Source organism: Streptopelia decaocto (assembly GCF_964273445.1).
Source record: "Streptopelia decaocto genome assembly, chromosome: 17".
Lineage (NCBI taxonomy): Eukaryota > Metazoa > Chordata > Aves > Columbiformes > Columbidae > Streptopelia > Streptopelia decaocto.
The window spans coordinates 3,673,315-3,696,770 of record NC_138672.1 but is presented as its reverse complement, the minus strand read 5'-3'; the positions used below and the strand labels follow the sequence as shown (position 1 = coordinate 3,696,770).

General features: G+C 49.9%; 1 protein-coding gene across 1 annotated transcript in view; it reads right to left on the bottom strand.

Moving 5' to 3' along the window:
- Positions 1-23,033, bottom strand: part of LOC309447232 (uncharacterized protein) — a gene marked incomplete at its 5' end in the record, with an annotated part of 49,830 nt that extends 26,797 nt beyond the window's left edge. The window contains 10 exons of the mRNA XM_082067635.1: positions 3,670-3,789; positions 4,662-4,706; positions 7,616-8,025; positions 8,110-8,374; positions 16,146-16,187; positions 18,087-18,230; positions 20,020-20,215; positions 20,761-20,919; positions 21,792-21,939; positions 22,979-23,033. Of these exons, the coding sequence (XP_081923761.1) occupies positions 3,670-3,789; positions 4,662-4,706; positions 7,616-8,025; positions 8,110-8,374; positions 16,146-16,187; positions 18,087-18,230; positions 20,020-20,215; positions 20,761-20,919; positions 21,792-21,939; positions 22,979-23,033 (1,584 nt within the window). The remainder of the gene's footprint in view (positions 1-3,669; positions 3,790-4,661; positions 4,707-7,615; positions 8,026-8,109; positions 8,375-16,145; positions 16,188-18,086; positions 18,231-20,019; positions 20,216-20,760; positions 20,920-21,791; positions 21,940-22,978) is intronic.
- Positions 23,034-23,456: the final 423 nt, after the last annotated feature.

Here is a 23,456-nt window from a genome sequence, read left to right as displayed (position 1 = left end):
TCTAATTCGTTTATTATTGTTTTTTATATACTGTGTTTATGCAAGTCACAGGAGAAGGCTTAATCTGAGAACAAATGTACAGGAGATAATGAACTACTGGTCTCATTAGCAAATTAAGACGGAGAGCCCATTTCTTCTGACGTTTGCTGAAATTCAGCTCCCCCATGGATGCCCCAGCAGCCTTGGGACACTGGAAATGTTTTGCATGTGGAGAGGTCAGAAATGTGTTGTTGGTGAGCACAGATACCACCATATTTAGCCCAGGTTGGACTAAAAGCAGCTGTTTTGACACTGCAGTTTGCCCCAGGTGGGAAACCTTGTCCTTACCAGCCCCATCTGAAGGCACAGATGAAAAGATGTCCAGGCAAGGCTTTCATGCCCCTCCAATAGTTTTAGAAGACCAGATGACCACAAAGAGAAAAGAAAACACCCAAAAGCCTCAGGGTGGGCTAATCCCATCATAGCAACATATAATCCTGGCTGAGAAAACCGCCCCCTGCTCCTCAGCCCAACCCCAAGTGGCTGGAGGGGCAGGATCCCCATGTCCTCCCCAGCTTTCTGCTGGAAACCCCCACCTGCCCCCCCTCCAATGATCCATCTGCTGATACCAGAAGAGACAGAAGGGAAAAAAACAAGGAGCTCACTAAGGAAAATAAACACAGACCTTTCAACATGTGGAAATATTTCTAACAATGAGAGGGGCTCTGGGGTGCAGGTGATGGATGGATGAATGGATTTAGCCAGCTCAAATGCTGCACCAGGCGTCTCGGTTCCTTTCAAGCTGATCCCAAACTGATCACCCAAATCATCCCAAGGTGTGCAGCCCTTGCCAGCCTGCCATGGCCTGGCCATGCTCCTCTGCCCGGCCAGTGCTCATTTCCCTCAAAAACTGCTCACAAAATCTTTTTGGCGAGGTTGGAGCACAGCCAAGGCTTTTGCCTTATCTTAGGAATTGGTGAACTCGGGTTCACTCAGGACAGGATATTATTTCATTAGGCTTCAAAAAAAAAAAATCCAACCTTTTAAAAAGGAGGGGGAAAAAAAACCCACAGGAGATGTGAACTCTTATTTTGGAGCACCAGGCGCCAAGTAGAGAGGCGAGAAATTAATTGCAGAGGCAGTAAATCCCTAGAGGTTTCCTCTTTTTTGCATGGAGCAATATTTTCTTTCACTGTACTGTTCCCAGCCCTCCTTTCCCAGCAGGAGCTCCTGTTCTCCTTCTCAGGCTCCGGGGTCTCCACCACTTCCAAAGTCAAGGCTGCCAGAACAAGACAGCCCTTCCAGTTACACCGAGACAACGTCTTGGCAAACCCAACGTCTGTCACCCTGTCGCCAGTAAAAACACAGGACAGGGCTTGGGGCAGAATCTCAGTGGCTTCAGGCTGGTTTTGCTCAATTCCCATGAACATCAAAGGCTTGTTTCAGCATAAAGAGGCTATGGAGCACCTCAATGGCCATAACTGCTCCAGGGATGGTCACCAACATCCATTGGTGTCCCGGTCTGTCGCACTATGTCACATCCCCTGGGCTGAGAGGTGGCTGCTCTGACTTGCACTTCCCAAAGGCTGAGTCCATAACAAACTCCAGCAGCCCCCAATTCCCACCTGCAGCCCCCAAAGCACAAACCCTCAGGTCCCAAGAGCAGCCCTGTCCCCAGTCACAGCATTTCTCCAGCCCCCCAGGACATTGAAGTGCGCTGCAGAACCAGCCCCCCCATCCTCACAGCAGCCAGCTCTCAGCTTTTCACCCCTGCGCTATCTCAACAAAGATTAGCAAAACCCAGCCTAGAGCTTTGCACTCCTGTATCCCGCTGCCAAGCAAAACGCCGCCGCCAGCACTGCCGGGGTCATACGGCCACAGACACAATAGCCCAACACGGCTTTCGGGTGCCCCACGTCATCCTCACCAGACACTGCCTTCCCCTCCAGATCGGCACTTTGCCAAAAGCGCGGGGCCAAGCGCCAGCACACAAACCCCTGGGAGCTGCAGCCAGGGCCCCAGCAGCCTCCAGCTCCCCAAACACGACACCATCCGCTCCCCACAGCGTTCCCAAAGGTGGTAGCACACCAAAGAAATCACAGGCTGTATCGACATCCATAGGTACGAATGTTCCTGCCTGCAGGAGAATGAAGCCTAAGGTCCTTTTCCAAATGCAAGCAGGAAAACAAAATTATGCAATTCTGGCTGAGCGTACAAAGCAAGGAGCATCAGGAGCCCTGTGAAATGCTGTAGTGCTTTGAATTGGTTATGCAGATGTCCACCCCAGACACCCTGCGAGCAAGGTGATTGCCCTGGAGATGCTTTCTGGCACTGCAGGCTGCTTTGGACAACGCTTCCAGCTCACTGTCTCCTGTTCCTGTTTGCTCTGTGTACCTGCAATGGGTCTGGTGAGCACTGACACCGGCACAGCCGTTGGTCAAGAGCAGCAGGAGGACAGGAGAACACACCAGGTCAACTAAGGTACATCCCAATGATCTGCTCTCCTAAGCTTCCCAGAAGGAATCTGGTATTTATCCTTTGCAGCTGCTTTGATCCATTCCAACACAAACTGCAAGGGGCAGGTCTGGCCCAAGGACTCGTTGGTCAACACGAGCTGAAAGCCCAATCGGCATAAAGCCACTCTCTGCCATGTCCCCTCTGGCCAGCATCATATCTTCCTCGGCATGTGCTGCCCTGGCAGAGCAGAGCTCCTCCTCACTGTATTGTTCTTCCAGCATTAAAGGCATTTGCCCTGGAGCACAGCGTGCTATACGCCTCTTCACAAATGAATGAGCTGAAGTTCAGAAGTCAAATGTCCTGCGCAAGGTCATTAAAGCTTTTAGAAAGCCAGAGCATCCAGCCCATTACTCTGCCTGTTCCACCAGCTTCCCTTGCAAGCTGCTCTGCCCAGCTCTGCTTCAAGCAGCTCATATTATCTGGACAGATTGCAGTCCCATCAGAGCGACATCACAGACACACAACACAGAGAGCATCCCCCCTCCAGGGACCTCCAGCCCTGGGTCAGTGAAGTGCCCAAAGCAGTTAGAAACCCAGTGGTTCAGAATCACAGAACCATTTTAGAATTAGGATAGCAGCTGCAGCACTGCTGTCTCCCCGCAGCTCCCATCCCTGCTCCTGTGCTCCCCACAGCAGCCAGGCTTGGGTCAGAAAATATGTCAGCACGAAGCCTGATGGGCACAAGCCCTGTGAGCTAAAGCCACGGCACACAGCTGGGTGATGGCAGAGAACTGGCTTGTGGTGGGAAACAGCGGCAATGCTGTTTAATCAGCAGCACGAAGCAGGAGAGGGACTGCTTTCTGCACAGTCTGGATCTTCTTCAGCCCCCACATTACAGAGGCAGGACATGAAAAACCCTTGGGAGGTCATGGACATGTGTGCACCATGGGGACCCAAGATCTGGCAGGGGACAGAGGGATGGGCAGCTGTGTGAGCACAGCTGGAACAGGGCACACACCGATCCCATGTCATCCAAGGACAGCAGCATCTCTCTCTGTGGCATCCTCCCTCTGTCCCCACCTGCCTCTCCACCTCTGTCCTCCCACCCAGCAGATCAGGAATCACAAACCATCACAAATCCTTCCCCTCAGCTCCCACCCCAGCAGCACAGAGGTGTGTGCATGGGAGCTGATGGGGAGGTGTAAGCAGAACTCCCCGAGTGCTGTAACTCACCGTGAACGTCTGCCAGTCCTCTCTGGAGTTCCTCCAGAGGACAACGGTGGGGACACCAGGGATGCCCATAGGGCCAGGGTCTCCTGGGGGGCCCATCCGCCCCATGGCTCCAGGGTACCCCTAGGAAGACAAGGGCAGCTCCTTAAAACCAACCAGCACAGGCTGGACACAGGTTCTGACTCAAATCAGCGTCTGAGCAAAGTCTGGGTGTAGGCACATTCACAATTCCTGGGTTCAAAACAGCTCTTAACATCTAAATAACCCTGACACCACAGAAAGCAAAAGGAATGAGGTTCACAGGTACACACCTATGCCCAGACCTATCTAAATGCTACAGGTATTGAAGCTATAACGCACACGGAAGTTACACGACTCATGAGGCAATGAGTTTGCCCCTCTACAGCTTGGGAAAGATGGAAACTGCTGTGCAAAGGTGGTTAGGAGCATGCTTGCTGTTTTACTGATGGGGAAACTGAGGCACCACCCTTAACCCAGAGCATGTCCGAGCGTCTGTCCATACATGAGGCAATGCTGCATGCGGCCCGAGATGGAACTGGGCTGTGCTGGGTTCTGGAGCAGGACGGGCAGCTGCGGGTCTGAGCAACGCGGTGCCGGGGGACAGACGTCCCTCCAAGATGACTTGGTGGGTACAGCATGGAGCTGGACTTTGGGACATGCTGGTGTCCCTCTTCTAGGTGAGCTGAGCTAAAGCTGCTTCATCTCCCAGCTCTGTCACCTCTGCAGAGCCATCAAATGGCTCAGATGAGAGACAGCAGCTTGTCCACGCTCAGTCCTGAGCCTGGGCTTAAAATACCCCATAAAATGAGTTCTTTCCTCTTACAAATGCACATAAAGTGTCACCAGGCTGCAGTTTCAGAAACTCACACTGCCCTCTTGATGAAAAACACCCAAACTAACCCAAACCATCTGTGGTGTCTGCCCCAGAACTTACACCACATCCCATACCTTCCCACATTTTCCTCAATACTCACTTTGTCTCCTTTGGGTCCCACCAGTCCACGTCTCCCAGGACAGCCCTGAAAGGCAAAGGAGGGGGGCTGTGTGACCCCAAAGCAGGATTCCCCCAAACCAGGGGACATCCCATGGTGGCTGGGTGACCAGTGCCACAGCCACCCAGGGAAGTGGGTGACCAGTGCCATCCCAGCCCCAGGGAAGCAGGAACTGAAAACAGCTGATTCAGAGCAAACTGGCAGCATTGAGTCTCAAAGAAAAAACCCATTTTATACAGGCAGGGAGGAGGGTGCACCCCATTTTATGCAGCTCTGCTCAGCCAGCTGAGCGGCGCAATCCTGCAGCATCCATCCCAGAAACACCCCAGCCCATAAGGCCAGGGAGCAGGAGCACATTTCCTGACACCCGGTGAAGAAAGGCAGCACGTTAGGAAGAAAATCCCATAAAGCTGGATCACGGCCACCCGCTCAAACAGTAGTTTGGACAAGGTTGCAAACATCTGCAGCTTTGAACTTGTGTGAGATCTGATCTAGCGCGTCCCTAGTCTAAAGTGCACAATTTGGCCAAGCGGTGACCCCACTTCAAGGCTTCCCAAAACATCCGTCCTGACAGAAACAAAGCCAGTTGGGAGATCCTGGCTTTTCTCGATGGAAGAAATCTACCTGGAAGATGTCAGCAGAGACTGACAACACGCCGGCTGCAGCACAGCGTCTGTCTGCCGCAGAGGTGCGGCTCTGAGCCATCAGTTACAGCCGCTGCTTTTGTTCTGAGCTTGCAAACAGACGATCCCCATGAATTACAGACATGGCTGCATCCCCACAGCCACTTCGGCAGCCCCCACCTCGCTGCCTTGTGCCCATGGGATGGGTAAAAGGTGAAGCTGCACGTCCAGAAATGGCTTTGGCACCAAGGGATGCTTTGCCAAGGGGAACATCATCATCTAAAATGCTTCATTGCTCAGTTCCCCTTACACAGGGGCTGGGGACCCTCTGAGCTCGATTCCAGTACAGCATGGACTAGGTGACCTTTGAAGGTCCCTTCTGTTCTATCATTCTGTGATTCTGCGTGTTCGTGCCGAACGGCACAGGCAGCAGAAGTGATGCTGACAGCTCTGCTCTGATTTTCAAACCTTGGGTGCTGCTGAAGGAGGTAAAATAAAACAATTCCTGCCAATGTACTCAATGTTAAAACATGCACCAGAATGGGCAGAGATCCCTCCCAGTGCCAGGCAGCCCCCCGTTTATTCCCCCAGCACCCCTGCTTTAAGTAGCTGGATATGTGCTGCTGAGAGACCAGTTCTGCAGGAAGGTGCCCAGTTTGGAATCACTGGGATTCTCCTGTGAGCATTGGGTGCCCATTGCAAGGTGCCTGGGGACAGGATCATCATGTCCACCCTGGGTGCAGATATAAATTAGATCATAGATTCATAAAATCATTTTGGTGGGAAGAGATGCTCAAGCTTATCAAGTCCAGCCATTAACCCAACCCTGGCACTAGTCCACATCCCTAAGAACCTCATCTGCCACTGCAAAGCTTCAACCTATACCCACTTGCACCAGCATCACAAACCCAAACTCCTAATGCTGTGATGGAGCTGTTTGTACCTGCGTGTCCATCCAGGATGCTCACAACCAAGAAAACCCCCAATCTTAATGCTTTCTACAGGAGGGAAAAGCAATTCCCTCTTGGCTGGGTCCCCTCCCGCTGGCTGACAGCAGGGCTGTCAAACACCGTGACGTTTCCTTCACTCCCGGGATTTTTTCATCCTTCAGCATCTGCTCCTTTTGCTATTTTCTTCTACATTTTGCAGGCAATGGCTGCAAGAGCAAGGAGACGGCTCGAGAGGGAAGCTGGCGTTCCTAAATTTAACCAGTATCCTGCAAAGTCTGGCTCATTGATGACGGATTTAGTGCCAGGACCCTCAAATACAGCCATAAAATTAATTGTGCATGGAAAGTTGCCCTGCAGCCCCCAGATGAACCCCCCCAGGCAGCCCCGAGCTCAGGATATCCCAGACACCTTTCGTGTGGGTGTCTGCCTGGGGGAAGGAGAAGATGCTCATGGTCACTTCTGGCACTGGGTAAATAAAATGTAATTTTCTAGAGGAATTGTTAAGAAAATTTAGCAAACCAGGGAAATAATTTTCGCAGATGAAATAAATATGGGGAAAAAAATGTAAAAACATTTTTTCAGTTACTTCTCAATGAAGATTTGTCTACTCTAAGTTTACCGATTTTTTTATATTTCCTTTTTTTTTTCATCTCCTACAATGGATGAATAATCTGAAAAACAATCAAAACATTATATTTCACAACAAATTCAATGCTCTGCTCTGAACCACAACAAGTTTTGGGGTGTTGCTATGGTAGAGAAGCAAAGGACGGTGATGCCAGGGGGGGCTGTGGGCTGACTCCTGGGGTTTGCTGCGGGGATGGGGGCTGGAGGAGATGCCCTGAGCCCTCCGCCTCTGGGCAGGACAGAGGGAAATAAAGGCCAACAACTGGCTAAATGACTTGAGACCATCTCTAGGGCAGTGGGGTTAAGGGAATCATAGAATCACAGAATGGTTTGGGTTGAAGGGCCCTACCCAGCTCCCCCAGTGCCCCCCCTGCCATGAGCAGGGACATCTGCACCAGCTCAGGTTGCTCAGAGCCCCGTCCAGCCTGGCCTGGGATGTCTCCAGGGATGGTTCATCCACCACCTCTCTGGCCAACATGGGCCAGGCTCTCACCACCCTCAGGGCCAACAATTCCTTCCTCATGTCCAGCCTGAATCTCCCTCCTTTAGTTTAAAAACATCTTCACAGACATCACAAAACCCTCTTGCAGGGTCGGGCTGGTGCACAGTCACATGTTGCCCACACAGAGTATTCCCTGCCCAGTTTCCCATTGTAAGGTGCCCACCACCCGCCCTGAAGGAGAGGACATACCACCACCCATCCCTCCCTCCCACAGCCATCGCCTCCACCACTCACCGGCAGCCCCGGTGGTCCTGGCAGCCCTGGCGGTCCTGGCTTAACGTGACCCTGCTGCCCGTGTCCCACTGGTGAGATGGGCTGTCCTGGGTGGGCAGCACGATCCCTAAGCCCTGGGACATCAGGGTTGGTTGCTACTAGAGGATGCTCTGGGACACCTGCCGTGGACCCCGTTCCCAGAGGACCTTGAAGCACATCTCCTTTGGGGGTGGCTGCCTGACGCGCTGATGTGGAGACCTTGGTGAAGGTGGTCGGCACATCCAGGTCGGTGATGGCATCATCGGGTTTGCTGGGCAAGAGCTGCCGCCAGGCGCCCGTGTCACCCCTCAGCTTCTCCGTGGTGACATTCTCCTCCCAGGGCTCGGAGGCACGCTCCTTCTTGGCTGCTTTGTGCATTTTCATGGAGGGTCCTGGGTGGATAAAAGCACCATCAGGTACTCAGACATCATGACAGTGCACAGGAGAAACGTACAAAACCATGACTGTGGACTCACCAGAACTACCAGTGACCCGCGGGATGCTTCTGCCGAGCCCTGGCCTGCCAGGGCCGGTGATTTTATTATAGGTGGAGTTCAACAGCTCAAACCCTTCATCCTCAATAGAGAGGCTGTCGTCCTCCTCCTCCTCAGCTGATGGCATCTCGGTGGCAGAGGGTGAAGTGAGGTCGCTCCCATCAGGCTGGAAGTTGAGGGTCTCCTGGGTGTTCTCCCATGCCCAAGGTGGCCCCAGGGTCAAACCTGAATCAGTGAGTCTGGAGTCCTGAAAAGACAAAAAGAAAAAAAATGAAATTTTAAGTTTTCACTTTTCCTCCCTCTCTGCTAAACACACTTCGTGATTCTTAATTTCCTGCGGACACAAGTGCCCCTGGGGACACAGAGCAGCCCAGGGCTTGCGAGCCCCAGGGAAGCTGGTTGGTGATGGGCATGTTAGTTCAGCCACGTGCAAAACCAAACTCACCCTTCACAAGGGACACAAGCCAGTTCTCCGCATGGACCACGTTCACATGAACCTCCCACTGCCATGGTCCTCCCCCCAATTTTCTATGCTGGAGGAGCATCGGGAGAAAAGCTTAATGATAGAAATCCAAGCTTGAGAGCAATTATTAAAACCATTAAAGCAAATGTATAGAGCTACACTAGGGATCAGGCTGTTCCTTCAGCCTTTGATTTTGCTGCTTCTACATATTTTGAGGCTCCTGGTGGTCTTAGGGGGACGGCACAGGAGCTGCAGCCCCCCGCACACATCTCATCCCCAGCCGAGCAGCTGCAATGGTGCTCCCGGCAGATCTCCGAGGGCTGGGAAGGGAAGGCAAACACAAGTGGAACCTCCTGGATGCTTGTGGCAAATTAATTTAAGGCAATGGCTTGCAGAGGACTCGTTCTGTCTTCAGCTGCCATGATAAATGGTCCCAGGTCACAATAGCTCTGTCAGCCCCACAACCACCAGCAGAGCCTGGGCACCATGGAGGGAGAGAAACGGCAATATCAATAAAAATATCTACACTCAAGATGAAAGTGCTGAATATGGAGACAGAGTTAAATTTTAAAGAGTTTACCTGCATCTAAAATATACATTGGTTTTATACCCAGGACCAGTCTAAGTGCCTCAGACTGGGCTTGCACACTGAGCCACAGACCAGGATTGGGTTGTTTGGTGGCTGTGAAGGACCGTCACCTCTCCATCAGCCCCGCACAGCCACCACCCCCACTCAGAGCTTGCTCCACACTCCCACTGAGCTCCATGGGGCACAGACAACCCAGGGCATGGCACCCAGAAGAGCTGGTGGGACCTCAGCCCTGGCTGGTGACTCCTTGGTGCTGGTGGCTCTGCGGTGCTGGTGCTACTCAGCTGGTGGAAAGATAGTCTGCAAGAAGTCACTAGAGGGAGATGCAGGCCCACGCTTGCCTTGCGGGGTTGCAGAAGGGGAGCAGAGCCACACAAGGAGATACGGAGCATCCTTCCCATCCTGTCTTCTGGTGATTGAACCCATTACTTGGCTCTGCTTCAGTGTTGCACCATGGACCCAAGACTCATGTTCACTTGGGAGCACCAAGTTGGATTTGTATGAACAGCAAGCAAAAAAAACACCAGCTGCACTGCCAGAACTGGTGATTCTGCAGATCCCACAGTCCAAGCCCTGCTCATGCAGAGTCACCAGAGCAGATCACATAGGTCGGTCCAGGCAGGTTTGAATGTCTCCAGAGAAGGAGACTCCACACCCGCTCTGGGCAGCCTGGGCCAGGCTCTGGCACCTCAAAGTAAAGAAGTTTCTCCTCATGTTCAGATGGAGCCTCCTGTGTTTCAGTCCATGCCTGTTGCCACTCACCCTGTCACTGGGCACCACTGAACAGAGTCTGATCCATCCTCTTGACACCCAACCTGGAGGCGTTTATTGGCATCAATAAGATCCCTCTCAGCTTCTCCAGCTGAACAGCCCCAGCTCTCTCAGCCTTTCCTTACAAGAAAGATGCTCCAGACCCCTCAGCATCTTTGTAGCCCTCTGCTACACTCCCTCCAGAAAAACCTCACTGGATGATTCCCCATTCCCTGCTCACACAGCCATGCGCATCCATCTCCAAGAGGAGCCCCAAGGCAACGCGTCTTCCCAGGCATCCACTGCACAAGAAGGATCTCCAGGGTGAGCAGTGACCTGCCCTGGTCCCCAGGCCCCATCGGCCAGGAGATGCTGGAGGGTTTTTCAGGACATTTTCTCATCTGCAGCACTGGCTGCTGCCATGGAGACTGGATTTCTATGGGCTGCCATGTGAATGTCTGTAGCAAGAAAGATCTTAATGCGCTGTTACACAGGAGTATTTTTTTTTTAATTATTATTTTTGCTGTTAAACTGCCAAAATAAGAGAAGCCACCTGATACCTAGACATACCTTAAAGTCCCAGGCAGAGAAGCTGCAAGGGTCCTATCAAACCCCTCATGAAAGCAGAGGGGAGGTTTCTAAGCCCCCTCCCTTGACCCCATCACACATCACCAGTAGCAGATGTCCTCAGGGAGGTGCTGACATGTGTCTGTAAAAGTTCGCCTGAAGGCATGACAAAATTGGGTCCCTGATGCAACCAATCGTGCCCTGGCATCACCTGCCATCCTACAAGCCAGGCTTCCACCCCACCTTCTTTTAGCCAGAAGGAGGATCTGCTTGAGGTTTGGAGCCCAAGTCCCTGCAGGTGCTCCCGAGCATGACCATGGTCCTCCCTGCCCGGCCATGACAGCACGACCACAGCAGGTCCCTGCCAGGTCTGAGAAGCCCCTTTGGAGAGAATCTCAACAGCTCCGTTCCTCATTTATACACCCAGACGAGCCCCTAAGAGGAGGACAAATGTGAGCAGAGATCTATGACACCTGGGTGACTGTCACTGTCGACAGCAGGTTCCTCAAAGGGAGCAACGTGAATACTTGTTCTCTATGCAGCAATCTCCAGAGGTGGTAAAAACCACAACTATTTCTTTATAAGTTGAAATAAGAATTTAGTTTTTATTTTTAAAAAATAATTTTTTAAGTAGTATGGATTTGATATCACACTTTTGTTGCTTTTGGGAGTTTTCTTATTAAAGCCAGTCTTGAAATACAGCTTTAATGGTGGAAAAAAAAACACAGACTACTTCAGCTTTTCAACCTGACCTGTATTTATCCCTCAACGAACAACTTCGGCAGCTTTGACCCAAGCACTAATTTCCTTAAAACACATTTTGCAACACATGAAACCACAGCATTGAAAAGTTTCAGCCACAGCCACTTGTACGAGAACTTGGTGCTTCACTCTGTGCATCTTAAAGAGGGAAATGAATGAAAGATATCGGTACCTCTCTGCTCCACCGGGCACCACGGGGTTGGATGATTAAGCCCATGGGCATCATTAACCAGAAATCATTTGACAGGCAGAGGACAAAAGGGAGACCCGGCTTTAAAAAGATGCCTCATGAAAACAACTCTGCAAAGCCACAGATTTAAAAGCCAGTTCTTCAAAGGAAGGTCACCCATGGATAAGACATCTAATGCACAGTTGGCAGATGGCATCAGGTAAGGAAGAGTATGGTGGCTTGAGCTCTGTCCCCACTTTCCTGAAACACCAGGTTTAAATGTTATTTTTATTGCAGCCTTGAATTCTACACATTGCAGACACGCATTATTTTAATTTGACTTCAACATCTGGCATGGGAAAGGTCTGTACTGGAAACTCTCATCTGACGAGCTCAGGGGAAATGGGTCTCTAAGCTAAAAGTTACTGGTCTCTTCGGCATAAGTAATCACGACCGAATTATATAGGTTCTGTGTAAACAGAATAAAAAGCCAAAATCAATAGCACACATGGCTGCTCCTTAAAATAGGCCAAATTTAGAGAAGAACCAGCTGAGAAAGACAAATTTGGAACTGTTTTAAACAGCTCAGGAGTTGCCCAAAAGCATGAGAGTTGAGGCAGAAGGCATGGGGGTTTACAACCCTCCAGAAATTAGATACGGGAAGTGGGGAATGAGCACAAATTGAAAGCAGCCACTATGGATGATCTGTCATAAAACAGAACACAAAGAGATTTGGCATGTGACAAGCAATGCAGAGTCTGTGATTTGTAGACAATTGACTTGGGCAAGGAGGATGCAACAAATCTCTGACCCAGCCATCCCCCCTTGCAGCACACAGGGAAGATGGAGCTGGAGGAGCCACATTTCTGTCCACATTTGGGAAAATCCAGATGACAACAAAATAGTTTCCATTCCAGAAGTGACAAGGAGGAAGGGGGGGTGTCTCAATCCCATCCCCATAATTCAAACTACAAAGAGTTAAAATAGCAAGCTCTGCCAAACACAAACACTGATATTTTTTTCTTATTTGGCACAGAAATCTGGAGAAGGTCCAGGGGATTGGGAAAAAGCTTTATGTTGTGCCAATATGCAAAAAAAGAGGCAAACAGGGGACCTCGAGTAATTACAGACCTCTCCCCCAAAGCTGAGCCCAAACAAAACAACAGAGCAACTGATATGAGGCTCATTATTAAATAAACCACAGATAATGCAATTAATGCCACAGTTTTGAAAAGAGTTGCCGTGTAACTTGGTATCTTGGCTGAGGAGATTAAGAGCGGTTTGTTGACAAAGATAACAGCATTGATGTAACGATCTTAGACTCCTGGAGGGCTTTTCAGTTTGTAGGGCTCAATACCATGATCCAAAAAACTCAACTGACTTCCTAACCAGCAAAAAGGTGAAAACCCAGCTCCAAACATCTCTACAGGAGCCCAGACAACTGGAGTAACGAGCTGCTGTAGTTTTCAGTTAGGTCAGGCTTGGTAGAGCCTATTTCAAGGCTCTTAATCATCAAGAGCACCACATTGTGATTTGCTTTATTCAACTGGAATGTTTCTTGATAGGATCAAAAACTAATGATCCAATGCTGTACAGTAACATTTTTACTGTGTACATTGTATATTCTAAAACCTCAACAACAACAAAATAATTTTTAGTTAAAACTCAGACTTGGTAGCAAGCAACAAAACATCACAATTAATTTTTTTTGACATCCATTTCATAGTAATGTCCAAGCTCATTCTGGTCCATATTCTCCACTGGACCCAGCTGAAATCCACACTCATGAATCGTGCCGCACAGGAGCAGCTCCTCCTCTTTAAGCCCGTGCAAAACCAGCAGCAGAGACAAGCATTTGCCCACATGCTCTTCTGGTTTATTTGGCCCCCTGCTCCCTGGAAGCGCTTCTGAAAACTCATTTGCAAGGAGCTCCCTGGCTGCCGGCTGACACACGTCAGAAAGCTAAACCAGCGATATCAGCCTCACTCCGCAACTCCCCTTTTGGGCTGAAGATCTGCCCCGTTATTCCTCCCAGCCCATCACCGTGGAGTCAGGCCACCTGCTAACTGGAAAAATGCCACACTGCTAAATAAGACTCTCACCAAGCTCTAACAACAGAGCCCAGGATGAAAATCTTGAATCCTTGCGGAAGCACTAAGACATTAATAAGAGACCTACCTTGGGTTTTTATAGTTATGAAGAGCAAAGACAATGGCAAGGAGGAGGAACGTGCAGCCCCTGCTGCTGAAATGCAGCATTTGTGGGCTCAGTGACCGTGTTGGTCACTACTGAGCTGTAATTATTTAAGGAGCTATCAGCAGTTTTAGGATTGATAGAGACTGAACGAGTGGCTGCAACACCAATTTTGCTCAATAACAAACCTGAGCATGAAAGAATAGACATGCCGTGGACAAACCACACATTTTCAGAGAGCTTTCACTGCATTTTCATATCAAGAAATAATCTCAGAAGTAGCTTGAACTGCCCAGATAATTAAACCTGTGACATTTTGGAAATCAGTAGGGTTTAAGCTTTATTTGACTTTTGGTTGAATGGCTTTTGGAGCCCAGATTAAATTGCTTTGGCAAAAGCCATTCAGTTTAGTCATCAGCTCAGCCCTCTTGCTCACATTTAGTACAGGCAGACAAATAGAAGACAAAAGGCAGCAGTGGCTCAATACCATCCATCGCTTGAAGATCATTCATAAATTACAATCAGCCTCTCAAAAAAATAAACACTCACAAAAGGAGGAGACTTCAATTCAGGTATAATTCACCAGTATCAAACATCTAATCTATTGCCTTCATCAACTTACGTCTTCCCCCACCATCACCCTAGCCCTCCATAATTATTTAGCTCTAATTAGCAATTAAGGAATTCATCAGTATACTAAATTATTATACTTCTAAATGAACAAAGGCACAGAAAGCTTAACTACAAAATGTAGCTTTGGACTGTCCCTGCAGCAGAGCTGATCTGCTCTTCATTATTTTCAAACTGTAACGTGTTAGTAGTGCATTTTTTTCTTTTAATAAATCCAAATGCCAAAGATCCTGAGGCGTCTCTGGTCCTGATTAAGTGCTCAAAAAATAAACTTGTCCCATATCCACAATATCATTAGTCTTCCCTTGTGTAGACCCATGAATTTCACCGTTTTTCTTATTACGGCAACATCTCGCCAATTGACACCAGTCGCTGAGAGAACCACTGCCAGCAAAACCAGCTGCCGAATGAGCATCAGATGGGGGCGCATCCTAAACAGGATCCATCGGGACTTAAGACTAATCTCAGGGAGGCAGGGACCACCTTTCAGACACACTCAGGAAGAGCGATTTTGCCATCTCGGTTCATTATCAGCATTACAAACCTGACCCATGAGCTGGGAGCCTGGCCGCTGCTGTATTGCAGTTAAACCCCAGAGCGCCCAGTACGGAGCAGATGCGAAAGGCCTCTTGCCCATATGTGAAGAGTAGTTTGCATGAAGCAGTTAGCAAGGTGTAGCCAGACAGTTTAAACCAGGCGTGAGAACAGAGAGAAGCCTCAAATAGTTAATGGTGACACCTGGGAGGGCGAGGGGAAATGGGAAAGGACTCCTTACTGCTCAGTCACACAAAAATCTCAGTTCACATTTGCTGGCAGGTCTCCCCCTCAGGATGTCTGTTTGCATCAACTTGAAAAACAAACCTTGGCTGGAAATCGCAAATAAAGCAGAAACTTAAAGGACTTGCAGCCTGCCTCACTCTGAGCAATCGCTCATTTTCCCTGATGTATGTGGAAGATCTGGAGACACATTGTCCAGATGCCAGAGCAGCTCTGAGGAGGAGGAGGAGGCAGCCCCCAGCCCCACGAGCACCAGTGGGACCTGGGAGCACACGCCTCCCTCCCATCACTGGACTCCTGGGGAGCCAAGGCAGTGTGATGCCCCGCAACCCCAGAATCACACCCACGGCCAGCAGCAGGTCTTCCCCAGACAGACATTCACATCCCACGCATGGGTGGAAGCATCAGTCATCCAGCCTCCTGCTTTTTCCTGTGCCATGCAAGAGACCTGCCACCCCCACCCACCTCACCATTTCCTTCCCTCCAAGCTGCAGGCAGTGGCCTGATCCATCTTATCATCACCTGCACTACACCACCCCTCTTGGGCTCAATGCAAATGCTCAGGAAGGTCACCTAAACTCAACCTGGCCTCCACCTGCTCAAAGACATAGAATCGTTTTGGTTGGAAGACACACTCAAGATCATCGAGTCCAACCATTAACCCACCCCTGGCACTGCCCCATGTCCCTGAGAACCTCATCTCCGTCTGTCCAACCTTCCAGGGATGGTGACTCCAGCACTGCTCTGGGCAGCCTGTTCCAATGCCCAACAGCCATTTCTGGGAAGAAATTGCTCTCAAGATACAACCTCAACCTCCCTGGCACAACTTGAGGCTGTTTCCTCTCATCCTGTGGCTTGTTACTTGGGAGAAGAGACCAACAACCTCCTCACTACAATCTCCTTTCAGGTAGTTAACTTCAGTTAAACTACTAAGGAGAGATGTTGCAATAAAGAAAATTGTATCTTGTAGCCTTGCCTGGGTATTTTAGCTTTTTAACAGATTGCTCATTAGAGAAACTAATTTCTCTAGGAGCCATGAAGTCAGTGACACATACCAGAGAGACCTGGGGAGGGGGTTCACTGCACATACCCCCTGCAACAATTCAGGACAGACGTACCTGAGCAGATGAGTCCTGGATTTCATTGGTTTCATTTGGCACCTAAACAGTTGGAGAGAGAAAGAGGAAAAATATCACTGCCCAAGGACCTGCGTTGACTTCAGCATGTGCTCATTACTGGCTCCAGCACGGGAAACATCCTGGGAATGCACACTGAGAACCAGTCATTCATAGCAACACGAGGGAACGGCTTCCCACTAAACCTCTCGAGTCTTCGGGTGGTTTTTGTGGTTTCTTTTGTTTCTGAGGCTTATCAGCCTCAAGAAATGCCAACAAGGGACGGGAACTGGTGTGATGTGGGGCAGAATTATGCTGCGGGTTCCCACTTGCAGTCAGCTTACTGATGCTTGAAATAAAACCATTTCCCTGCTGGGTAAACCACTGGAATCACTCAGGTGAGTGCTCCAGGCCTATAAAGCATAGGATAATACAGATATTAAGAGCAGATTAAGAGGAGCCCATCACCTTGCAGGCTCAGAGGACACATCCCGTATCTTTTAAATCTTAGCTCTAGGGAGCGAATCCAACTTATCTCAGAGGTACAGACGGTACCTAAGGGCTGTCAGCAAGAGAAATGCCAGGCAGCATCTTGGGGATGACCATGGGTTGTGTTTTCTGGTAGCTCAGACACACTGATCTCTCTTGGAGCAGGCGGACAACCAGCCTGAGCTGCTCATCCCTCCTCTGCACCACACACTTGCCCTTCTCTGCATTTGCTCCCTGCAAAAGCCAGCTCCAGGTAATCCCTTATGATCAGGGCTTTTCCTAAAATCCTCCTCTTAAAATAATAACCATGGAAACCGATGCAGCTCATGCTGGGGGATGGAGCCATTACTGTAGGACTGTGGTGACACTGGGTGGTGTCACCGGTCCCTTTGCTGCCTGGACCTGCCAGCACCAGGATCCCAGGGGAAAGAAACTTTGGGCAGGACCCAGAGAGGGCAGATGCCCCATCCTACGCCCAGTTCCCTCCCATGACACGGCCCTTTCCCAGTTCCTCACTACACCATCAGAAAAGGGGATGACACGTGAGAGGTTTGTGCCAAACATGGACATTCCCGAACCTCTGCCAGGCAGCTCGGAGGCCCTTCCAGACACTTGGCCTGGAGAGATGAGGTGTCTCCCTGGTCCAACTCCAGCTCCAACACAAAGCCTGGGTGCTTTGTGTCTTTGGGGATTTATTGTGTGATCTGGGCTTTTTGGACCAGATGTATTTCTTGAAAAATTGCTGGACAGTGTAATAAAAGGAAAATCCACAAAACTTCCACTTTCCAGCAAACAAAACAGCCTTTGAAAGGACAATGCAAAGGGTGCAATGCAGCAATCCTGCTGGCAGGGAGCAAGAATTTCAAATTGCTGTACCATTCCCCATTGCTTTCACCCTTTCCCAGAAGCAAAGCTGCAGCTGCAGCATTACTCAACAGCTACTCAAAACTTTCCTGTGTTCAACACATGAGCACATACAGTCATACACACACCCGGGCTTGCTTTGGCTCAGAAACTCTCCCTCTAACTCATTCTTCAACGGCACCAAACCCATCTATGACTTGAAGGGAGGGTTTGGATGTTGAAAGAAGAACCACCCCATGTGCTGGCCACCATCACCTCCTTGCATCTCAACTCCAGCTGCAGATGCAAGTGATTCCAGGCTGCATTAATGCCTTGGGTTGGTCCTTTCATTTGAATCATAGAATCATCTCCATTGGAAGAGACCCTCAGGATCATCAAGTCCATCCATAACCTAACTCTAGCACTAACCCATGTCCCTAAGAACCTCATCTAAAAGCCTTTTAAACCCCTCCAGGGATGGTGACTCCACCACTGCCCGGGGCAGCCTGTTCCAATGCCTGACAACCCTTTCCATGACAATTTTTTTCCTAATATTCAAAAGAAGAGCTTGGACCAGCAACTCCCAAATTTCTTAGGTGCTCCCAGACACACCTCTGGCCAGGATGGTGGAAGCTCCCGCAGGTAACCAGAGCGGTTGAGGTTGAAGGAGTTTATGCACGTTGCATTGTAGCTGCGGCAGTGCTCGCCGGCGGCTGCTGGGTCTCCCATCACAAAAGTCAGTTGCTGTAGAGCACCCTGGGGAGGAAGAGACACAGAAACCACAGTTTAATCACATGTTTCCTCCAGAGGAGCAGGAAAGGTCTGAGCAAGGGTCTCCAGCCTCTCACAGCCAGGGACTTCTTAACAGGCTGGTTTAGGCAATCAGCATTTACTCCCCATCCTCAAGAGCTGGACGCAAAGATCCTGGGAACGTTGCTAAGAGTCAGCAATGTGCAAGCTACTCTTGAATTAAGTAACAGTGAGGATTCAAGTGGTGCTAATCACACTGCAGCATCAGGCCCTTACTCTTTATTCCCAAAAGAGCATCCTTCCCTGGGCCAGCCTGCACAGAACCCCAGTGCAGGGGGGTACCCAAAGGGACCCCTCGCCAGGGTGACAGCTGGACGTCTGCGGGCAGAGATGGTCTGAACCTCCTCCGTCACCCTCGCACACCCAGACACCACGGCTCTGAGCGAGGGCTGCTCACTGGGGACTGCACAGTGGCAGCAAAAGCCCTGCTGAAAACAAGGGGGTATGAGGAGAGAGAACAAAGAGAAAATATTCTATACAGGAGAGGATTTAACAAAGAAAAACAAAGTACGATATTGGACTCCCAGCACAGACCAGCAAACAGAGGAGGGAGGCAGGTAGATACATAGAGATGCCTGTTTGTCTGCATAAGGCAAACCTCCAAGGTTCTGCACTTGTCAGAATCAAAACTGATTAAAAAAGGGCTTTTTCTTCTCCATGAGGGTGGTGAGAGCCTGGCCCAGGGTGCCCAGAGAGGTGGTGGATGAACCATCCCTGGAGACATCCCAGGCCAGGCTGGACGGGGCTCTGAGCAACCTGAGCTGGTGAAGATGTCCCTGCTCATGGCACGACTGGACTGGATGAGCATTAAGCTCCCTTCCAACCCAAATCATTCTATGATTCTATGACTCCCTGCCTCACTAGGCTGCTTTCACATTTCCTTCATTAAGCTCAGGGCAACTGAAATAATTAGTTAGCAACAAGGCTCCACTGATACTCAAGCAGCTTTTCTGCACGACACGACTGTTGAGGGGAACATCTGAGCTGGCTCTGTCCACCCAGTGCTCCTCTGCTGCCTCGCAGCAGCAGCAAAAGCAGAGAGGAGCATGTCCGAGCTGCCAGCTGAACTCGCTAAATGAGCTGAAACCTTCATCCTCAGGCTGGAGCAGGTGGGCAGCCCACTATGAACCAGGGACAAGGAGAGAGGTACCACAGAGGAGTGGAGAAGACCTTCAGATTAATGATACAAACCAGAGGTTGGTCTCAGAAATGCCACTTGGATTTTTTCTGTAAGAGCTAGATTTGTTTGATGCCCTCAGTTTGAGGCTGACCATCAGATGTTTCAACACAAAGCCTGACAGCCTTGGATTTATCAGGCATTTTAACAAGGCCATCTACACTGCCCCACCAGGAACCGTTTGCTTGTAAAGCCCTCAAAGTAGGGATTTTATCTTCAACACATGCATGGGACAACCTCCCCAACCAAATACTTGGTATGGTGACTGCACAGACATGGTACAAGTCATGGTCAACAAGAGAGGATGAGTGTAAGTCTGTAACCTAGAAGTCTCTACAGCTGATGTGACTGCTGGCATCTTGCTCTGACCCAAAAACAAGCACTTTCCACAATTCAAAGCCTTTGCAAAGCTCACCCTCCCCAACTCTGAAAATAAATGGTGTGTTTTAGGAAGAGAAGGCAATGGGCTCCTTCAGAGGGGTGCTGCAGCCTCACTTCATGCAGCTAGAGCAGATCATGTCCTCAAACCCAGCCCTGTGAGGTCTGCCCAGCTCTCACCTTAAAGGGGATCTCAAAGGACTCAATCAGGCCCCCGATGATGATCAGCCCGTCAGTGTTCACTCCCATCCCGAAGTAGTTGGACCAGCTCACTCTGTCCACCAGCCGACAGTCCACGTGCAGCTCCAGCCTCTCCAAGGAGATGCTGAGAGCAACTTGGTGCCAGTGCCCGTCGCCGAGAAGGGAAACTGGGAACCTGCGTGCCCCAGAGGGGAAGGGAAGAGGCACAACATGAAACTTTGGTCCCATACCTTATGCAGGACTGGGCTTCACCCTTACCAGCTCCGAGGGTCCCTCACATATGCATCCTTAGTGCAGATGCCAAGGACAGTACAAGAGAAATCACGTCACAAGTCAGCACCATCACTTCTCTTCCAGCATAGGAGTGCTATTTCTATTCAATAGATTCAGGTATGTCTACAAGCAGTTGAGGCCACCTGAAAATTACCTGTATTTGTGTCTCTCCCCACTTGATTTATCCCCCAGGCATTTGAATCTTTTTGTTATTTGATCTGTTTTCCAGATCTGCATCATTTTGACAGACTTGAGTTAGGCAGTGACTACCTGTGCAGTCACAGCACCAGGTCTGAGGGATCATCATCCAGGAGCGGGGACACAACCTTGATCCAGTTGAGTTGGTGTCAGAGCAGCACTGCTCAAAGCCCATAGTAAGGAACCTTAACTTGGGAGTAGAAAAGGAAGCATGAAAAGGCAGAAAAAAGCACCTGAGCTGGAACTTACTCATAGTGTCTCCTTCTGGTGGTGACAAAGACCAAGGCGTAGGGGTTAATCCTGATCTGGAAGAGCACGTGGCTCCGGTGGCTAAGGATGGTCACCAGGCTAGTGTCCTCCTTCAACAAGTACCTGAGCTTCATCAGCACACTCAGCTCATCCGCAAACCTGGCAGAAAGAAGCAACACATGGTGTCCTGCAGCAGCTGCTGGATCACCCCCAGCTGCCCTCTTAGGACATAAAAAAGTCTCAGTACAAATGAACCCAGTGAGGACAAAAAATGAAAAGCCAAGACCAAACAGCCATTCAGGTTTTAAGGTCAGGGATGCAAAAAGAAGCAGCAAAGGCAAAATTAGCATCCCCCATATAAACTTAATGTATCCCAGGTGCAATCTCAGCACATGCTTGTGTGGCTGTGCATGACTTTCCATGGGACGCCTGCCCTGCCCACCTCTGAGACTGGATGGTGACCCTGTTACAAGCAGCTCTTCAATGCTGCCCTCTCTCACAGCATCCTTGTCCACAGCAAGCTACAGCCCCTTAGCAAGTACAGCAAAGGTCTGACCTGCTCTAGGTCTCCACAGAGCTTGGCATCAAGCAATGCTGATGGACACGGCTGTGCTGCCTCTCTTGCTCTCTCCAGTTCTGTACTGGAGCAGAGAGGTCTTCCTCCTGGAAATGGTCAGTCAACCACTGTGCCAATGTGTCTTCCTGCACATGACCAGAGAGGTGGTGGATGCCCCATCCCTGGAGACATCCCAGGCCAGGCTGGACGGGGCTCTGAGCAACCTGAGCTGGTGAAGATGTCCCTGCTCATGGCCAGGGTTGGACTGGATGAACTTGGAAGGTCCCTTCAACCCAAACTATTCTATGATTCTGCAACCAATAAAGATGGAAGAATAAGAAGAAGCACTGAGCTCTTAACACCAGAGTGAATGTGTTCTCTTTGTGTTGTTACAGAATAAGGTCTTAAAGTAACCCCTCAAGCCAACAAGCATGCAAGAGATGATTTTGAGTACCATTCCCCCAGCCCAGCCCACCTGTCCCCAAACGCCTCCCTGGTCGGGATGTTGAGGGTGGCGTACTGCCCGATCTCCAGGATGCTGCAGTTGGCTTCATCATAGCTGAAGGAAATATTGCTGAGGTCCTGCGCGTGGGAAGTAATTTTGTCCAGCAAGTCCACTTCATCTGCATTGGGGAAGAAAAAAGAGATGCTCAGCAGCTGAGACACCTTCACTACAGGGCTCTGCTCTCTTTGTTTTTCCTATTACATGATAGACAAAACCTTCAGGAAGGAAAGAATGCAATTAGGGGAAATCAAAATAATTCACAAATTCAGCAAACTCAGACCAAAATAAACATTCAGATAACTTCAGAGGCAGCCAGGTGATATTTTTTGAAACAGAGGGTGTTTCAAGGCCAGTGTCCCAAACACATGAAGGGCGATTCCTACCCCAGCAGTGGTGGTACCTTTATATAGTGAGGATGCTCAGGACTATAAAGCAAAGCCTGAGACACAAATTGTCCTAAAACACAAGTCCTGAATCAGATGTGTACAGAAAACCCTGCTCGGCCCTTTCCCAAGCTTCCTTGTTGAAGTCTGTCTAGTTTCAATAAGGAACTGGACAAAGGAGTGGGCTGAGGTTACTGTGTCCTGACCAGAGGACAGGAGCACTCCCCTCCACCCAACACAGGGCTCATTGCTGCGACAAGGTCAGGAGCTCCATCAGGAGCTGTGTATCATGCAATAAACCTTTCCCAGCACATCAAAGTCCCACCTTCAGAACTACACTCTGAACATGCAAGATGGTTTGAATTGGGTGAGAGATCCTGGTCTGGGTTACTTGGCAGCACCATCACTTCAGTCTCACAAGGAGTTTTTGATTCTCTTGGTGAACAGACATTCCTTTTCCAGGTTCATTCTTTAACTAAAGAATCATTCAACTACAGAAACAGCTGAACAAAAATTTGTTTAAAACCACAACATTTTTTGTTCCCCTCCATTAGCAAAAAAACCCCAAACCTGCAGACATCTGGCTCTATCCAGACACAGTTTCTACCTCCAAGCCATCTCTAACCAGTTCTCTCCTTCCTTGTCATGCCTTGACACCGCTGGGCAGTGGGCAACAACCCTGCCACCTGCAAGGGGTGGGGGCAAGGGACAGGCCCATGAGATCACTCTAGATCCACCACAGCCCCTTTACGGGGAGGGCCTGGACAAGCCCACTCGATGACTTGTCAATGGGAATCCTGCCAGTACCATCTGCACTCGCATCTGCCATCGCTTGGGAGGCATCCAGCCTCCGTATTCACTCTAAATCCCATTGCCGATGAGGTGCGAGATTTATTGGTGGGCAGATGAACAGCCTCGGGTGTGCTGCAGCCTGACAGGGGATATACGCACCATATAGATCTGCTGCTCTGGAAAATAACAAGTCAATTGAGCAGAAAGCTGCTTTGATCCAGTTCAGATGCTAACATAGCAGTCCTACCACCACCTCCTCCGAAGGTTTTGCAAGGGAAAGAGTCCTGTGCTGGGGAGGAGGGCAGGGAATGCAGTCCTGCAGGACACATGGCTATTTGTAGGGACCTGGGATTTCACCGGGGGTTTCCCCAACTCCCCGCATGGTCACAGCATCAACACGTTCCCAGGCAACTCTCAGCTCAGCAATGTCAACGTGCAACAGCCTTCGGCACCAGGAACC